A 14,277-nucleotide genomic window follows, 5' to 3' on the forward strand; every position below is an offset into this window, starting at 1 on the left:
GCAGTTAGTTCCTCGTGGGACTCAGAGAAGCAGGGCTGGGTAGGGTTGCGTGGAAGCCCTTCTTGCGGCTTTGCTGGTTTGGGGCTCTCACCAGTGCCGTGGTGAGGGGGAAATGCAGGCACATGTCAGAACTCACAGTAGAGCCTTTGCAGCCCGCTGGGGACAAATATGTTTAATATTTGTTTATAGTTTTGATTAGCTTAACTTCTCAACAGAAACATTTCTACGCCTGGGTTCCTCAGAGTGAAGATAAATGTGAAGTGCCTGGCACTTGGTAAGCGCTTGTTAAATGGCAGCCACTGTAACCGTTGTTATTAACAACCATTATTATGAAAGGGAGCTGTCATCCTTAACAAATTCTTTCCTTGTTTTCAATTCACCATGCCCAGTAAAGAACCCTTGTGGGAGCTTTTCTGATAAGATACCTGGAGCAGGTGCACACCCACAACCCCCTATCTGTGCTCAAGACGTGGGTACTCAGAGCAGGCAAACCTGATGTGCAACCCATTCCCTTCCTTACAGAAACCTGCCCTAGTGGGGCTTATTTTGCTACCAGTTACCCAGTAACGTGGCCAAGACCCATGGCTGGAAAAATCTATTGCTTGTCATGGTCGGTGAGCCCACGGTTTCAGGTGGTTTTGATGGCATCTCCGTCCTTGGCATGCATACGGGTTCTGCTGGGAGGCAGGGTGCAGTACAAGGTATGTTCCCTCACTGCCAGCACCTCCTGCCAACACCCCTCCCACTGACTATTCCTTCCCCTGCCACCCCTGCCTTAAAAAGCCTGTGTGTGTTTTCAGAGAAGTTCAAGCCTCCAGGCGATCTTGAGAGAAGCTTGACATTCAAGCGCTCTGGGGAACCACTGAAGGATTGGGGCAGGTAGGTAGAAGAAACAAGAGAAGGAATCTTTGGGGACCCGGTGTAGGAGCTGGTGGAGCTCACAGGCCCTCTGGGGTGTATTCGGGGCAGTGGGGACAGCAATACCTCTGCTGTCAGGAGGAAGAGCCCATCTGGGATGTGTCGGACCCCGCCTGCGATGACTCCCAGAGCCACTCCAGGGAACACGTAGGCGTTGTTTCCCTGCCCGGGAATGAAGGTCCTGCCATCTTCCAGAGTCACGCCTTTAAAGGGACTTCCACTGGCAAAGATCCCTCGGCCCTGGGGGCAGGAAGAAAACCAGAGACAGAGCTTGGAGCTAGGTTTCAGGGGTCGTGGTGGCCTAGCCTTATCTCCCGAAAGTTGACCCCTTCCTCATCTTCTGCTAAATGCTCAGCATTGTGCTGTGGACATTGCAGGTGCTAAAAGCACACCTGTTCATCTGACCGAAAGCTCAGCTCCCACTGAGTTACCTGGCAGCCACAAAACCACGGAACAGGGAAGGTGTACCTTTTAACCTGTCACCTCCCCGCAGGGGCAGGCCAGGTATGCAAATGGCCTAGAGTCCACAAGCGTCTTGAGTTCTGGTCAGAGCTCTACGTTAGGGGAACCCTGAGCAGTAAAGCCTACTGGTAAGAGCCTGGGCTTTGGAGCCGGACCTGGGTTTGAGGGCCAGCTCCACTCCTTTTTAGCTCTGTGACCTTGGGCAAGTTACTTCATCTTTCTGAAACTCAGTTTGCTTATCAGCAACGTGGGGATTTTTTTCACCCTCGTAGGGTTGCTCATGGTTACTGTTACTATGTCCTCTCAGCCCGGGGAAGGAAGGACTCCCCGCTGACCTCGGTGACCTGGTAGCACTTCTCAGCCGTGCACTCGGCCTTGCTGGTGGGGTTGCTCAGGGCAAAGATGATGGGGCGCTCGTGGAAGGAGGCCATGTCCCTCAGAATCTGCTCCGTGAAGGCTCCTGCGATGGCGGCAACACCTACGGGGAAAAGGGGGAGGTAGTGGGGTGCCTACTCTATATACACCCCATTCCTCTCCTGGTGGTGGTGGTGGTGGAACTAGGTACAACATGGAAGACTCAGGAGTCTTGAGGATGGCATCCGCCATAGGGATGGGGGAGGATAGGAGAAAAGGGTCTCCCTGCTTGAGTTGGCTGAGACTCCCTGTTAATTCCACTGGTCCACTTCAGGCCCCAGCCCAGTTAAGATGCACCAGTGAAGCATGCCTGGCCACTGTCCTTTAGAGTGGACTGCTCCCGCAGGACAGGGAGTGATGCCAGGGTCCCCTCCTTGGGGGAGGAGCGCTCATGTCATCCTGGTTAGAGAGAGCAGCCTGTGCTTTTCCACTTTACTGTATAATTCTGCATCACGCAGCCAGCTTGGTGCCTTAGTTCTACGGTTCTTATACAGTAATAACTCAATAAAAGTTTGTAGCATTGAATTGGAAATGAGGGGAAAGAGCTGTGTTTCCAAGGGTTGCTTATGCCTCCTCGCTGAGCCTCGGTCTTCACGTGCAAGTCAAGGGGATTAGCTGGGCTGGGCAGTGGGTTGCCCCCTCCTCCTACCTATGATGGCCGTGGGCTTCACCAGCCTCACCACCTCCTCCAGGGAGTTCACTTCAGGATGGTCCTGGGCAAACATCTCCTTCTCATGGTTCAGGTGACTCCTCCCCTGCAGGGAAAGGAAGAACATGATACAGCTGTGGTGGTGAGAACCGCTGGGCAGTGCCTGGATGCATTTGTGTACTCTGAGAGCATTCCCTGCAGAGCCCTGTGCTTTGGTCTGAGCTGTCAGAACCTTGGGCCCTGTCCTTTTGATCAAAATCTGCGACGCAACCTAAGAATTTTAAATGTGTGTGTGTGTGTGTGTGTGTGTATTTCTTTCTTTAATCCAAACCACATATGGAGAACCCATAAGGCCTTTCTTTGAGCTGCTAGGGTCATGGCTTCCTGGGCCAGGACAGAAAGGCTCTGAGGAAATGCCTGAGTCTGGACCAAGACTCTTGGCCCCAAGACATATAGCACAGAGGCCCAGTTGAGGGAGGGGGGCCTGAGTCACCCAGGGTCAGGGCGCTAATTTGAATGTATTTGACAAGAGCCATTAAGCTCCCGATAAATAATAATAAGCTGAGATCCAGGACAGGCTTGTAATGGCTGGCTGCTCCCAATGGGGTCCAGATTCCTTCCATTTCTTCAAATAGGAGTCAGTGGGTGACAGGCTGGTCAACGTTTCTGATGACTCCTTTGGGTCAGCTGACCTCATGAGAAGCAGAGTGAAAACACCAGCTTTGAGAGATCTTTGAGGAGGGGTGAGCTCAATGAGGTGAGCAAAGGTGATGTTGAAATGTGGGAAAGAGGCAAGTGTGGCAGCCTCCACCTGTGCCTGGACCATGCTCTGGAATGATCTGGGGCAGAAGGAGGAACCTCCAGGTCCCAGTTCTTTCCAGTGGGAATCTGCCCTTATAAGGAACAATAGGAAGGTCTGTTGCTTCTGAGGGGGGTCTCCATTATTCTTGGTTGAGAGCCTCGCTTTCCTATCTCTGTCTTTTTTTAGTCTCTCACTGTCACAGTCTATGTTAGTGGAATCTCAGGATTAAAACATGGAGCTCTGAGTGAAGTCCTGAGGGAAGAGGTCATCCAACTGTGCCCCTCACCACACTGCAGTCAGAAGCTGGACTGTCTCTCTCATTCATTCCTTCCTTCATACCTCAAACATCAAGTATGTACTTATCACATGCAGGACCTTGACATCAAGACTATACAGCCTCACGGGGAGGGAGGCAAGTAAAGGGGCAACAGCCCTATCACGGGGTAAGTGTAATAGATGAAGGGCGGAAGGCTACGTGAGCATAAACACAGGGAACTAATTGAGACCCAGATGCTCAGGGAAGCTGCTTGAAGGAGGTGACAGAAGACAGGGAGGAAAGAGATGGGGCTGAGGGCTGTGAGTGGGCGTGTGGAAAAAGAGGAGGGCATTCCAGGCAGAGGAACAAAATAGGCAAAGATGTAGAAGAGAGAGAGCATGTTACTTCTGGACAGCTATGATTCAATATGGCTAGAGGTGAGTACAAGGCAGGACGTGATTCAGAGCTTCTGGACAAGAGCAATTCAGGCTACTTTGGGATGAATCTTTTGCTTTGGGGGTTAGGACACTGCCCTCCTTCTGCTCTCTCCTCTGTCTGAGCAGTTTACCCCTTGAGATCTCTTCCAGTCCAATAGCTGTAGATATCAGGTAACCTTCAGGTCTCCAGACCGACAGTACCTTGACAATGAGCCCCTTGGAGTCCACCATCCAGATCTTCCTTGTGGCCTCTGCCTTGGGTACGCCTTCTTTCTCCAGGGCCATGACAAGGAGGTGGGCGATGCCCATGGCTGCCTGCAAGGTGGGTGTTTAGACAAAAGGCAAAAAGCAGCTCAGGATTTTATCAGATGCTTCACCAAGATCCTCGCTTCTTCCCGCACTACTCCCAGGAGGCCCAGTTAAGTCCCTGCCTTGAGACACCCAAATGCTGGGGCTCAGGCGGCTGCAGTGATCACAACGCATCTGTGCGGTTTCCTCTCCTCAGAAGCCCAGAGCACCGCTCCTCCTTGCTGCTCCTCCACCCATTCTTATTCTCCTACTGGAACAACAGCAGAGAGCCCCCGATGGCACTTACTTCACCAGCACCTTGGAAAACAAACACGTGATTGGAGAGCTTGTTCTTGGTGATTCGCAGAGCGGCCAGGATCCCTGCCACGGCGATGGAGGCTGTGCCTGCAACAGAGTGGACTGAGATAAGCCCCTGGCCACCGGCTCCCACCCCCAAGACCCTTGGCAGAGTTCCCCACACCTAGAACCTGGGATGGAACAGGCAACTTTCCCTCGCCCTTACAGAGGTCAGCCCTGTAGGCACGCAGGTTGTCGAGCAACCCTCTTTTGCATGATACTCTTTTCCATGCACTCTTTTGCAAATAACTGTTAGTTTGAGAAATAGCTCCTGGATTGTTACCCTGGGAGAGAGGATCAGAGGGTCAGGGGCTGCTACCACCATCATTCATAAATGAAACAACAAGGACAAATACAAGGGAAGCCAAAAAGAAGTGTGAGCCTCGTAGAATGATTTGTTTAAGGGGTAAATGGATAAAAACATATTAAAAATGAGGCCACAAACTAACCGTGAAACATTACATGACCATGTGACCTGAGCTGCTTGTCGTATCCAGCAAGTCATAAGGTTGGGTGTGCCCAGTAGCATAACCAGCATCAAATGGCTTGAATACATCTGAAGGTACAGGTAAGCTGCACAAGCAGGTGGCTCAGACTAGTTTGACAACTATTCTTCCTCTCCCTCAATCCACGCCGAAGGCCTCACTAGGAATTCCTATGACCAGCTGACCAAGGAGGAAAAAGCAGGCTTGGTTTACAGATTATTCTTAACAGTATGCTGGCATCAACTAGAAGCGTACGGTTGCAGTTTCACAGCCCCAATAAAAGGTCACCCTAAAGGGAAATAGTGAAGTGAATCTTCCCCATGGACATGAGCTCCCGTTGTAAATTTTGTTGTCCACTTTGGTCCAAGAGATGGCTAGACCTACATTGATTCGTGGGCAGTTGCTAATGGTTTAGCTAGATGGTCAGGGACTTCGAAAGAACAAAATAGTAAGACTGGTGATGAGGAAGTCTAGAGAAGGGTTTGCGAATGGACTTCTCTGAACAGGTACAGGGTGTGAAGATATTTGTGCCCCATGTGAAAGCTCACCAAAGGGCAGAATGAGAATAGTTTCTCAGTAATCAGGTGGACAAAATGGCATGGCTTGTGCACGTCAGTCAGCATCTTTCCCACGCCGTCTAGGGTTTGCTCAGTTTCCATATAGAGTAGCCATGGTGGCAAGGATGGAGGCTCTGCATGGACTTGCTCTCACGGAGGCTGCCTGCTACTGCTACTGCTGAATGACCGACCTGTCAATGGCGGAGGCCAATGTGGAGCTCCTGCTATGGTACCATTCTCTGGGAGGACTATCCAGCCGGCAGGAGTTTGATTACACTGGACTCCTTCCATTAGCGACAGGGAAGAGATGTGTCCTCACTGGAATAAACATAGTTTCTGCGTATGGCTTGACTTTCCCTGTCTATAGTGTTCTGCCAGTGCCATCATCTGTGCATGTTTGGAATGCCTAGTCACCATCCTGATATATTCCAGGCAACAAGGCTTCTAATCAAGGAATTCATTTCATAGCAATAGAAGTGCAGCAATAGGCGCATACCCATGGAACTCAGTGGCCTTAACATGTACTCTACCACCCAGGAGCAGATGACCTAAGAGATCAGTAGGATGGGCTCCTGAAGACTTAAGACTTAGTTGAGGAGATGGTGAAGTTCTATCTTATGGGATGCAATATGTGATTTGACTTAGCAAGCAATACCTTGTGCTCTTTCTCCACAGCCAGAATACTTGGGTCTGGAAATCAAAGTGTTGAAGTGAGAATGGCTCCTCTCACCATTTCACCTAATGAATCACTTGCAGGGTTTTTGCTTCCTGTCTCTTCAATTCTGTGCTCTCTGGATTGGAGGTCTTGGTTCCCAAGAGACAAATGCTTCCATTAGCATTCGCAACATGGTTCTATTTACTTGGAAGTTGAGACTGCCACCTGGCCATTTGCCACAAAACCAGTGGGCAAAGTAGAGGGTTACTTTACTGGCTGTGGTTATTCATCCTGAGAACCAAGGGGAAACGAGGGACAGGGAAGACTGTATCTGAGCCTAGGGGATCCTCTGGGGTGTGTCTTAGTACTCCTGTGCTCAAGAGTAAATATTAATAAACACTGTTGCAACTAAAGAGAGGCAGGGCTGCTGAGGATGCAGCTCCTTCAGGAATGAAGGTTTGGGTCATCCTACTAAGGAACCCTGGCAAGCTGAGGTCTTGTCTGAGGACAAGAAAACATGGAATGGGAGACCGAGGACGAAATGCATAAACATCAACTATGGCGTCATGACTGGTTACAGAAATGAGGAACGTAACAGCCTTGCAAATTTTCTTCCTTGATTATCATGTGATTACGGATGATGGTTCGTATTAGCTAATTTATTCTCCCTTCTCCTTCCTCTTATTATTTTATAGAAGTTTTGTTGGAGGTTAATTCTACAATTTAGCCTTTAGATAACAGAGTTTTCAAATGTGACTGTGACTGAGATTTAAGAGTAGTTAGTCCTGCCCAGAGATGGGTGGTGTGACTATCTTCCAGAGATAAATATGTCAAAAAAATGCACAGTGTAAAAAAAAAAAAAAAGCACAGTGTGACAGTTGTGAGTTAAGTTTTATTTGGGGCACAATGAGAACTATAGCCCAGGAGACAGCCCCTCAGATAGCTCTGAGGAACTGCTCTGAAGAGGGGTGTGGGTGTCAGTGTATATGTGATTTTTGGTGAAGGGGGTACGTGCAATCAAGCACACATTTTGGCAGAAGGTTGCTGCTGGTTACAAGAAGGTTGTTGCTCGTCACGAGGAGTGGATGTCTCCGTTAATGATTTTAGTGTTTTCCTAGATATGAGAAGATGCAAGAAACTGGGCTCATAAAATCTTCTGAAAATATCTATGTATCTGAAGGCCTGTTCTGCCAGTTTTTCCCAGAGCACAGAGTGCCTCATGCCTGATCTCTGCCTTGAACTTCTTTCAGGGTGTGTTGAAGGTCGGTGACTGCAGTGGCTAGCGACTTCATTCTTGTAGAACCAGATGATGAGCGACATTCTTTAGTTGGCAAATAATTGTAGAGACTTTGCCTCTCCCCATTTCAGGGAGAAGGGTGAGAATGTCTTTATCTGCTGGAAAGATAGTTGCATTTTATTAGGCATTTTGTTAGAGTTTGTTGTTGTTGTCTGGAAGTACCAATGTGCAGGACGGTATGTATGGATGCTGAACAGCCAAAAGGGTGGACTGTGCCGATTATTGGGTAATCGTTTCTCCTTTGTCTGCAAACCACTTTTCAGCTTTACCAATTGGCTCTATGGTGGGCTCTGCCAATAGGGGGCGCCAGAGGGCGACTGAAAGACTAGATGGGCAGGGAAAGAACAGTTTTTCCAGCATCATTCCTGCTTTGTAAGATTGCTGGGTAAAATGTAGGACATTCAGTTAAATTTGAATTTTAGATAAACAAGAAATAATTTTCTAGTGTGTGTTCCATGCAATATTAGCATAAATATTGTAAAAACTGTAATTTGTCTGAAATTCAAATTTAGCTGATCATCTGCATTTTGTTTTTGCTAAATCTGGCAACTCCACAGCCTTGGTTTTTTAATCTTACAGCAGAAGTTTGTTCCACAAGCAGCAGTTGAATCCAGTTTGCTGTTTGTCCGTCACTTACAGAACTAGCCTCGCAGCGTGCGCCCCTCAGAGGCATGAACGCTACCCAGCTGTCACCTCGTCTTCCCTGTGTTCCCCCAGCCTCAGGGGTGGTAGCAGATCCTTAGTGTTTCTTTCTGGCTTTTCAGTTCTTTAATGCAGAATTCGCAATTCTTTATGTCGAGTTTTCTCTGTTAAAACGACTGGTGTGGACCCTGACAGAGTCACAATAAAGTAATTGCAACTGGCAACGCTAAGCCTCTATGATGGTCAAAGAAAAGGAAATTAAAGTGTGACTGTTTATGGTCATTAAAATTGTGCAAATCGAAGAAACTGATGGTATCTATGGCTGGTGAGGGAGCAATGAAAAGGGCAAAGTTCAGCACACATTCCATTTTAAAGAGCTACAACCCTTTTTGGAAAACTATTTCCCAATATAGACCAAAGGCATAAAATGTTTTTGCCCTTTGACCTCATGCTTCTATTTCTGGGAATCTATGTATGAAAAAATCCAAAAGGTATGTGGTAGGATATTTATGACAGTGTTATTTATAACGTAGAATGACTGGAAATAACAAACACCTAACAAAAGAGTAATGGTTAAGTAAATGAGCTAGTGTAGGCACTCATGAGGATATTGAAGCTATTAAAAATATTCATTATGAAGATGGTGTAGCAACACAGAAGATGCTATGAAGTTAGTAACCAACATCACATATTGTTCTAAGTACTTTATATGTCTTAATGTAAAGACATTTATTTAATCCTATCATCATCCCCATTTTACAGATTGGGAAAATGAGGTACGGAGCAGTTTGCTGAGTTGTCCAAGATCACACAACAGAATGAGGCTTTGAACTCAGGGAATCGGGCTCTAGGGCATGTGCTCTTAACCCCTAAATCATGCTTCACCGAGTTAGTTGGAAGGAAGAGAACATTCAACAGTCTACATACTATGATTCTAATTGTAACAAAATATACACACAGAATCTGGAAGGAGCTACAAAATACTAATGGTTGCAGGGTGGGAGCAGGAGTGAACTTTCCCTTTTCTGTTTCCAGTTTTCCATTGGACAGAGAGCACGTTTTCCGCTCACCTGATTCTATTGTATTTCACGACAGCCTTCTGCCTCCTGAAAAGAGCTGTACAAAGCATACGACACCAGGTGGCGCCAAAGATATTTCATCAGAGAACCTCTCAAAGACACTGCATTCTTGATGGATCTTTTCCTTCTTGGATGTCAAGTATCTTTTGTGGTTAGAACCTACAAGCTGAATCACAGCTTACCTGCAGAGATTCAGTGCTGGATGGAGAGCGTGACATCTAACAACTGTACAGATGAGGAAACTGAGGCCAGAGAGAGGCAGTGGGTTCCGCCTGTTAGTCACCAAGTTAGAAGTAAAGCAGGTAAACCTGGGTTGCTGCTTCCACCCCTTCCTGGTCTATGCAGCTCAGACAGCCTTTCCTGACTCTGGAGTTGAAGGCAGCAGGAGTGGCCTTATGGGGTTTCCCTGGGGGAGACCTGAGGGGCGGGTGGTAGTGGAAGTGGAGGGAAGTGAACTTAGGTGGTGGATATAATTGTTCAGTTGTGACTCTGGAAGCGGTGGAAAACACAAAGCACTGGGAAATCTGATAGAAAAGAGTTGAAAATTTCAAAAGGATACAACAACTGCCACTTATTGATTGCTCTCCCTGTGACCTTGGCTCCGTGCTATGTATGCACTTGCCTGCATTTATTTGCTCATTTAATCTTCACAGCAACTCTGGGAAATAGGTACTACTGAGCTCCCATTTTTTCCCCTTTCAGAAGTGGAAAGTGAAGTTCAAAGAAAGTAGAAACAACCAGGAGAGAAGTGAATCGTCTCACCACCAACTCTATAATACCTCTGCCTCCGGTCCATATACTTTGCCATTTCTCCTGTTACGTGGATGAATGGTCCCTGCTCTTAGCTAAAGCCACCTCCAGCTGTGTGCTGGATCCCACCATATTTACCTACTCAAGAAATTTGTTTTGTAATTCTCTCCCTTTTTCTTTCTGCATCCTCAACTGCTCCCTCTCTAGTGGATCACTGCCATCAGCCTACAAATATGTCATCAAGTTCCCATCCTTAAAAAGCCTCCTCTTGGGGGCTTCCCTGGTGGCGCAGTGGTTGAGAATCTGCCTGCCAATGCAGGGGTCACGGGTTCGAGCCCTGGTCTGGGAAGATCCCACATGCCGCGGAGCAACTAGGCCCGTGAGCCACAATTACTGAGCCTGCGCATCTGGAGCCTGTGCTCCGCAACAAGAGAGACCGCGATAGTGAGAGGCCCGCGCACCACGATGAAGAGTGGCCCCCGCTTGCCGCAACTAGAGAAAGCCCTCGCACAGAAACGAAGACCCAACACAGCCATAAATAAATAAATAAATAAATAAATAAAAGGTTAAAAAAAAAAAAGCCTCCTCTTGACCCTATGTCATTCCCACCCTATTTCTTACTTCCCTTTATAGCCAAATTCTTCTAAAGAGCTGAATATACTCATTGCCTCTATTTCCTTTCTTCTTGGTCTCCCTGAAACCCAGTCCCATCAAGCGACTGCCCCACCTCTTTTCAACCTCCCCAGCACCTCCATCTTGCCAAGTTCAGTGGTCAGTCCTCAGCCCCTCCTCTTCCTTGACCTTTCATCAGCATTTGATACTGGTGTTCATTCCTGCCTTTGGGAAGCTCTGCATGTGGCTTCTGGAACCCCATGCTCACTGGCTACCTTGCTGGTTACTTCTCATTCTCCTTTCTGGGATCCTTCTCTGAGGCCATCCTCTGAAGTGGCAATTTGCCCTATTCACAGTCCAGAACTCAAGAGGGAACACAGCAGTTCTTAAATCCCATATTATAAAGTTTGGCAAAGAAAGTTATCCCCATCATTAACTTTCATTTTGAGGAGGAGGGTCTTGGGTAATGTATTAGGGATTTAAAAGTAGAGAGGAAGGAAGCTGCAGAGCTTTCTGGAGGTAACCACCTGGAGAAGCCCGGGGGTCTAGGGATGTGTTAGAACACATGCCTGTAAATGCTGAGGGCAGCTGAAAGCATGACTGTTTGTTCCTCATTCATGATGAAAGAAAAACAAATTTTCCTTTTCAGAGGGAGCTTTCCATACTTGCATTTCCTGCAAACTGAGTACTGGAGGTTGTAGGTTCAGGAAATAGCACAAAAGGACTGAAAATGTAGTTTCTATTCTGCTTTTCATAGTCACATTTGACAAAGTTAAAGAAGTTTCCATTCTAAACCACACATTATCAGAGAAAAGGGAAAGAACTAGCTGTTTCTCAGGTGAGACAAGGCTGCTGTCTTAGGCAGCGAGAAGGACAGGGAGTTAGGCTCGGCAGGGTCCGGCCAGGGTGGCTTTGGAGGCCTGGGGCCATGGGGGATTGGGCATCCTCTAGGATTAGGTTGGCCCACTTTCATGATCTGCAGAATTACCTTCCCACGGCAGCCAGCGGCCGCCTTTCATTTGTTCATGAGCGTGTACTGAGAGCCTGTTCTGGGGCTCCACTGGGTATATGGGTATATGAAGCCTTAGATTTATGAAGATGAATACAACAGTCTTGACCACAGGGGTTAGCAGCATAACTGTTCAGAAAATTCAAGTTCCCCTTATTGGAAACCAAGCAAAGGCCTTCTAGATGACTTCAACCCTGTCTCTGTGTCATGAAAGGAATTTTCTGGAGCCCTTGGACTCTCAAGAAGGCAGTTCCCGGCCCATGAAGGAGGCAGGGTTAGACTATTCTGCCACCGGAGGGAATAATTACCATGTTCTTGGCTTCTTTGGGGATTTAACTGATGCAACAGGCTAAGGGGGAGGTCTCAGAGCAGCCAGGATTAGACGTACGAAGAGAACCACAAGAATCTCAGGGCTGGGAAAGCCCTGTCCGGGAAGAACAGCCTCAGAACACAGGACTTAGTGAAAAGGAAGGTTCTGGGGACTGGGGAGAGATGAGGTTGAAGCGGCCGGGGGAGGTTTCACTGTGGGAGAGAGAGACGGGAAAGGCCAGGAACTGCTGCTCAGTGTGTGTGGTACGGGAAGGAGAAGCAGAGCGCTGACAGCTGGAAATAACCCCTGGTGTCTTGTAAACAGGACAAACCAGCTGGACAGACTTCAGAGCTGGGCCATTCCTCCCCAATCTGCCCCTTTCCTACCGTGGCATCTGAGCCCCGGGGTATTTTGAAATATTCTGCAAAGCGGGGTGACCCCTGCCCAGTGTCACTCCCAGGCCCTGGGGAAGGGTGGGATCGTCCTGGGGCCTGAGGAACAGGTTTGGCCCTGGGTGCGGTATCCTGGGGGAGGTGAGGTTTGAGTCGTTAAGGACAAAGAGAAATTAGCCGAGAGCAGAAGAGAGTTCTAGGCAGAGGGACCAGCACATTCAGAATCAGAATCGGCAGAAAACTCACAGAACTGACTAATGCAATGGGCTGGAAGAATAGGCTGGATGTGGAAAGAGGAAAAGAGGTGAGGTGGGCCCCTGCCTCCCTTCTCAGGCTTTCCCAGGCCTGCGCTCACACCGGTCCCTCTCCTCACCTGCACCAAAGCCTCTCTGTTTTGTTTTGTTTTGTTTTGTTTTTTCAAACATCTTTATTGAAGTATAATTGCCTTACAATAGTGTGTTAGCTGTTTTTTTTTTTTAAAGATTTTTATTTATTTTTTTTATTGATTGATTGATTGATTGATTGCTATGTTGGGTCTTCGTTTCTGTGCTAGGGCCTTCTCCAGCTGCGGCAAGCGGGGGCCACTCTTCATCGCGGTGCATGGGCCTCTCACTATCGTGGCCTCTCTTGTTGCGGAGCACAGGCTCCAGACACGCAGGCTCAGCAACTGTGGCTCACGGGCTCAGTCGCTCCGCGGCATGTGGGATCCTCCCAGACCAGGGCTCGAACCCGTGTCCCCTGCATTGGCAGGCAGACCCCCAACCACTGCGCCACCAGGGAAGCCCAGCCTCTCTGTTTTGGGTCTCAACACTTCCTCCCTCCCTCTGGGACTTGTGTTGGGAGCTTCCTGTGCACCAGAGGTATCAGTACCCAGTACCAGAGTACCCGGTACCAGAGCTGAGTACGGTTACACGCCTGTGCCTGCGCTACGTCACTGCAGCCCTTACAACTACCTGGTACCATAAGCAAGGGTGACGACGAGAACGCTTAACCATGAGCTAGCACAGTCCGCGTCCAGCCAGGATCGATGCTGGCCTTCGGAAGGCGTCCTGATCTTTCTGGCAGTACTGGCTGAGGATCCCTCGTGGCTGTGAATACCATCATGTCCATTTTACAGATCAGGAAAAGAAGACTGGGGGGATTTAAGCCGCTTGGCCAAAGCCCCAAAGCAGAAAAGTGGGGATTCAGACCTAGGCTTGTCTCAGTCCAACATCTGACTGCTAAGCACTCTGGCTCACAGATGAAAACTTGAAAGTATGAGGGGTGACCATGGCCTGACATACCACACAGGCACCCTGACTGGCCGTCTGCTCTCGGGAATGTGGCCGGACTTGAGGGCAGTGCAGCTCCGGGCAGGCCTGGTGGGGTGGGAGGACGCCCTGGAGCTGACAGGCCAGCTGGCCGTTGCTGTCCCCAGCCACACTGCGGGCAGCTAGCCGCGGAGCCCGGGGGCCTGTGCTCACCAGGCCAGCAGTATCCTGGACCTGGCTTCCTGGGAAGGACACAGCTGGCCAGTCCTCCAGCAGGACCATTCCTAGCGCTGTTCCCCTTCCAGGTCTCTCTCTCCTCCGCTAAGAGCCGGGATGCTTCTGTGATCCCAGCTGAAACAACAAAAGTCACCTGAGCCTCTGCCTTTTCCAGAACTCCTGAAGAGGCTTCCAGCGACGAGTCAGTGCACGGGCAGCCCTGCTCACCGAGAACCAGCCTGGGGAGGCTGAGGCTTTGCACCGGTCTGAGCTGGGAGTCGGGCCGGGGCGGGGGGCGCGCGGAGGAGACCATGGCAGCCCTGGGGAGCTCTTTGCCCTGCCAGTGCTGGGGCCAACCCTACCCTGTGGTCGGCCACGTGGGGTTGGTGATTCCCAGGAGTGTGGTGCAGCAGGACTGGCTGGGGTTCAACTCTTGTGCC

The 14,277-nt window shown here is 49.2% G+C and overlaps 1 protein-coding gene across 4 annotated transcripts in view; it reads right to left on the bottom strand.

Moving 5' to 3' along the window:
* Positions 1 to 14,277, bottom strand: part of ME3 (malic enzyme 3) — a 331,140-nt gene that overhangs the window by 4,325 nt on the left and 312,538 nt on the right. For all 4 annotated transcript variants that reach the window (XM_007168485.2, XM_007168486.2, XM_057553842.1 and 1 more), the window contains 5 exons: positions 4,534 to 4,631; positions 4,140 to 4,253; positions 2,444 to 2,549; positions 1,716 to 1,858; positions 985 to 1,158 (listed from right to left, as the gene is read on the bottom strand). In XM_007168485.2, the coding sequence (XP_007168547.2) occupies positions 985 to 1,158; positions 1,716 to 1,858; positions 2,444 to 2,549; positions 4,140 to 4,253; positions 4,534 to 4,631 (635 nt within the window). The remainder of the gene's footprint in view (positions 1 to 984; positions 1,159 to 1,715; positions 1,859 to 2,443; positions 2,550 to 4,139; positions 4,254 to 4,533; positions 4,632 to 14,277) is intronic.

Source organism: Balaenoptera acutorostrata, chromosome 9 (assembly GCF_949987535.1).
Source record: "Balaenoptera acutorostrata chromosome 9, mBalAcu1.1, whole genome shotgun sequence".
Taxonomy (NCBI): Eukaryota; Metazoa; Chordata; class Mammalia; order Artiodactyla; family Balaenopteridae; genus Balaenoptera; species Balaenoptera acutorostrata.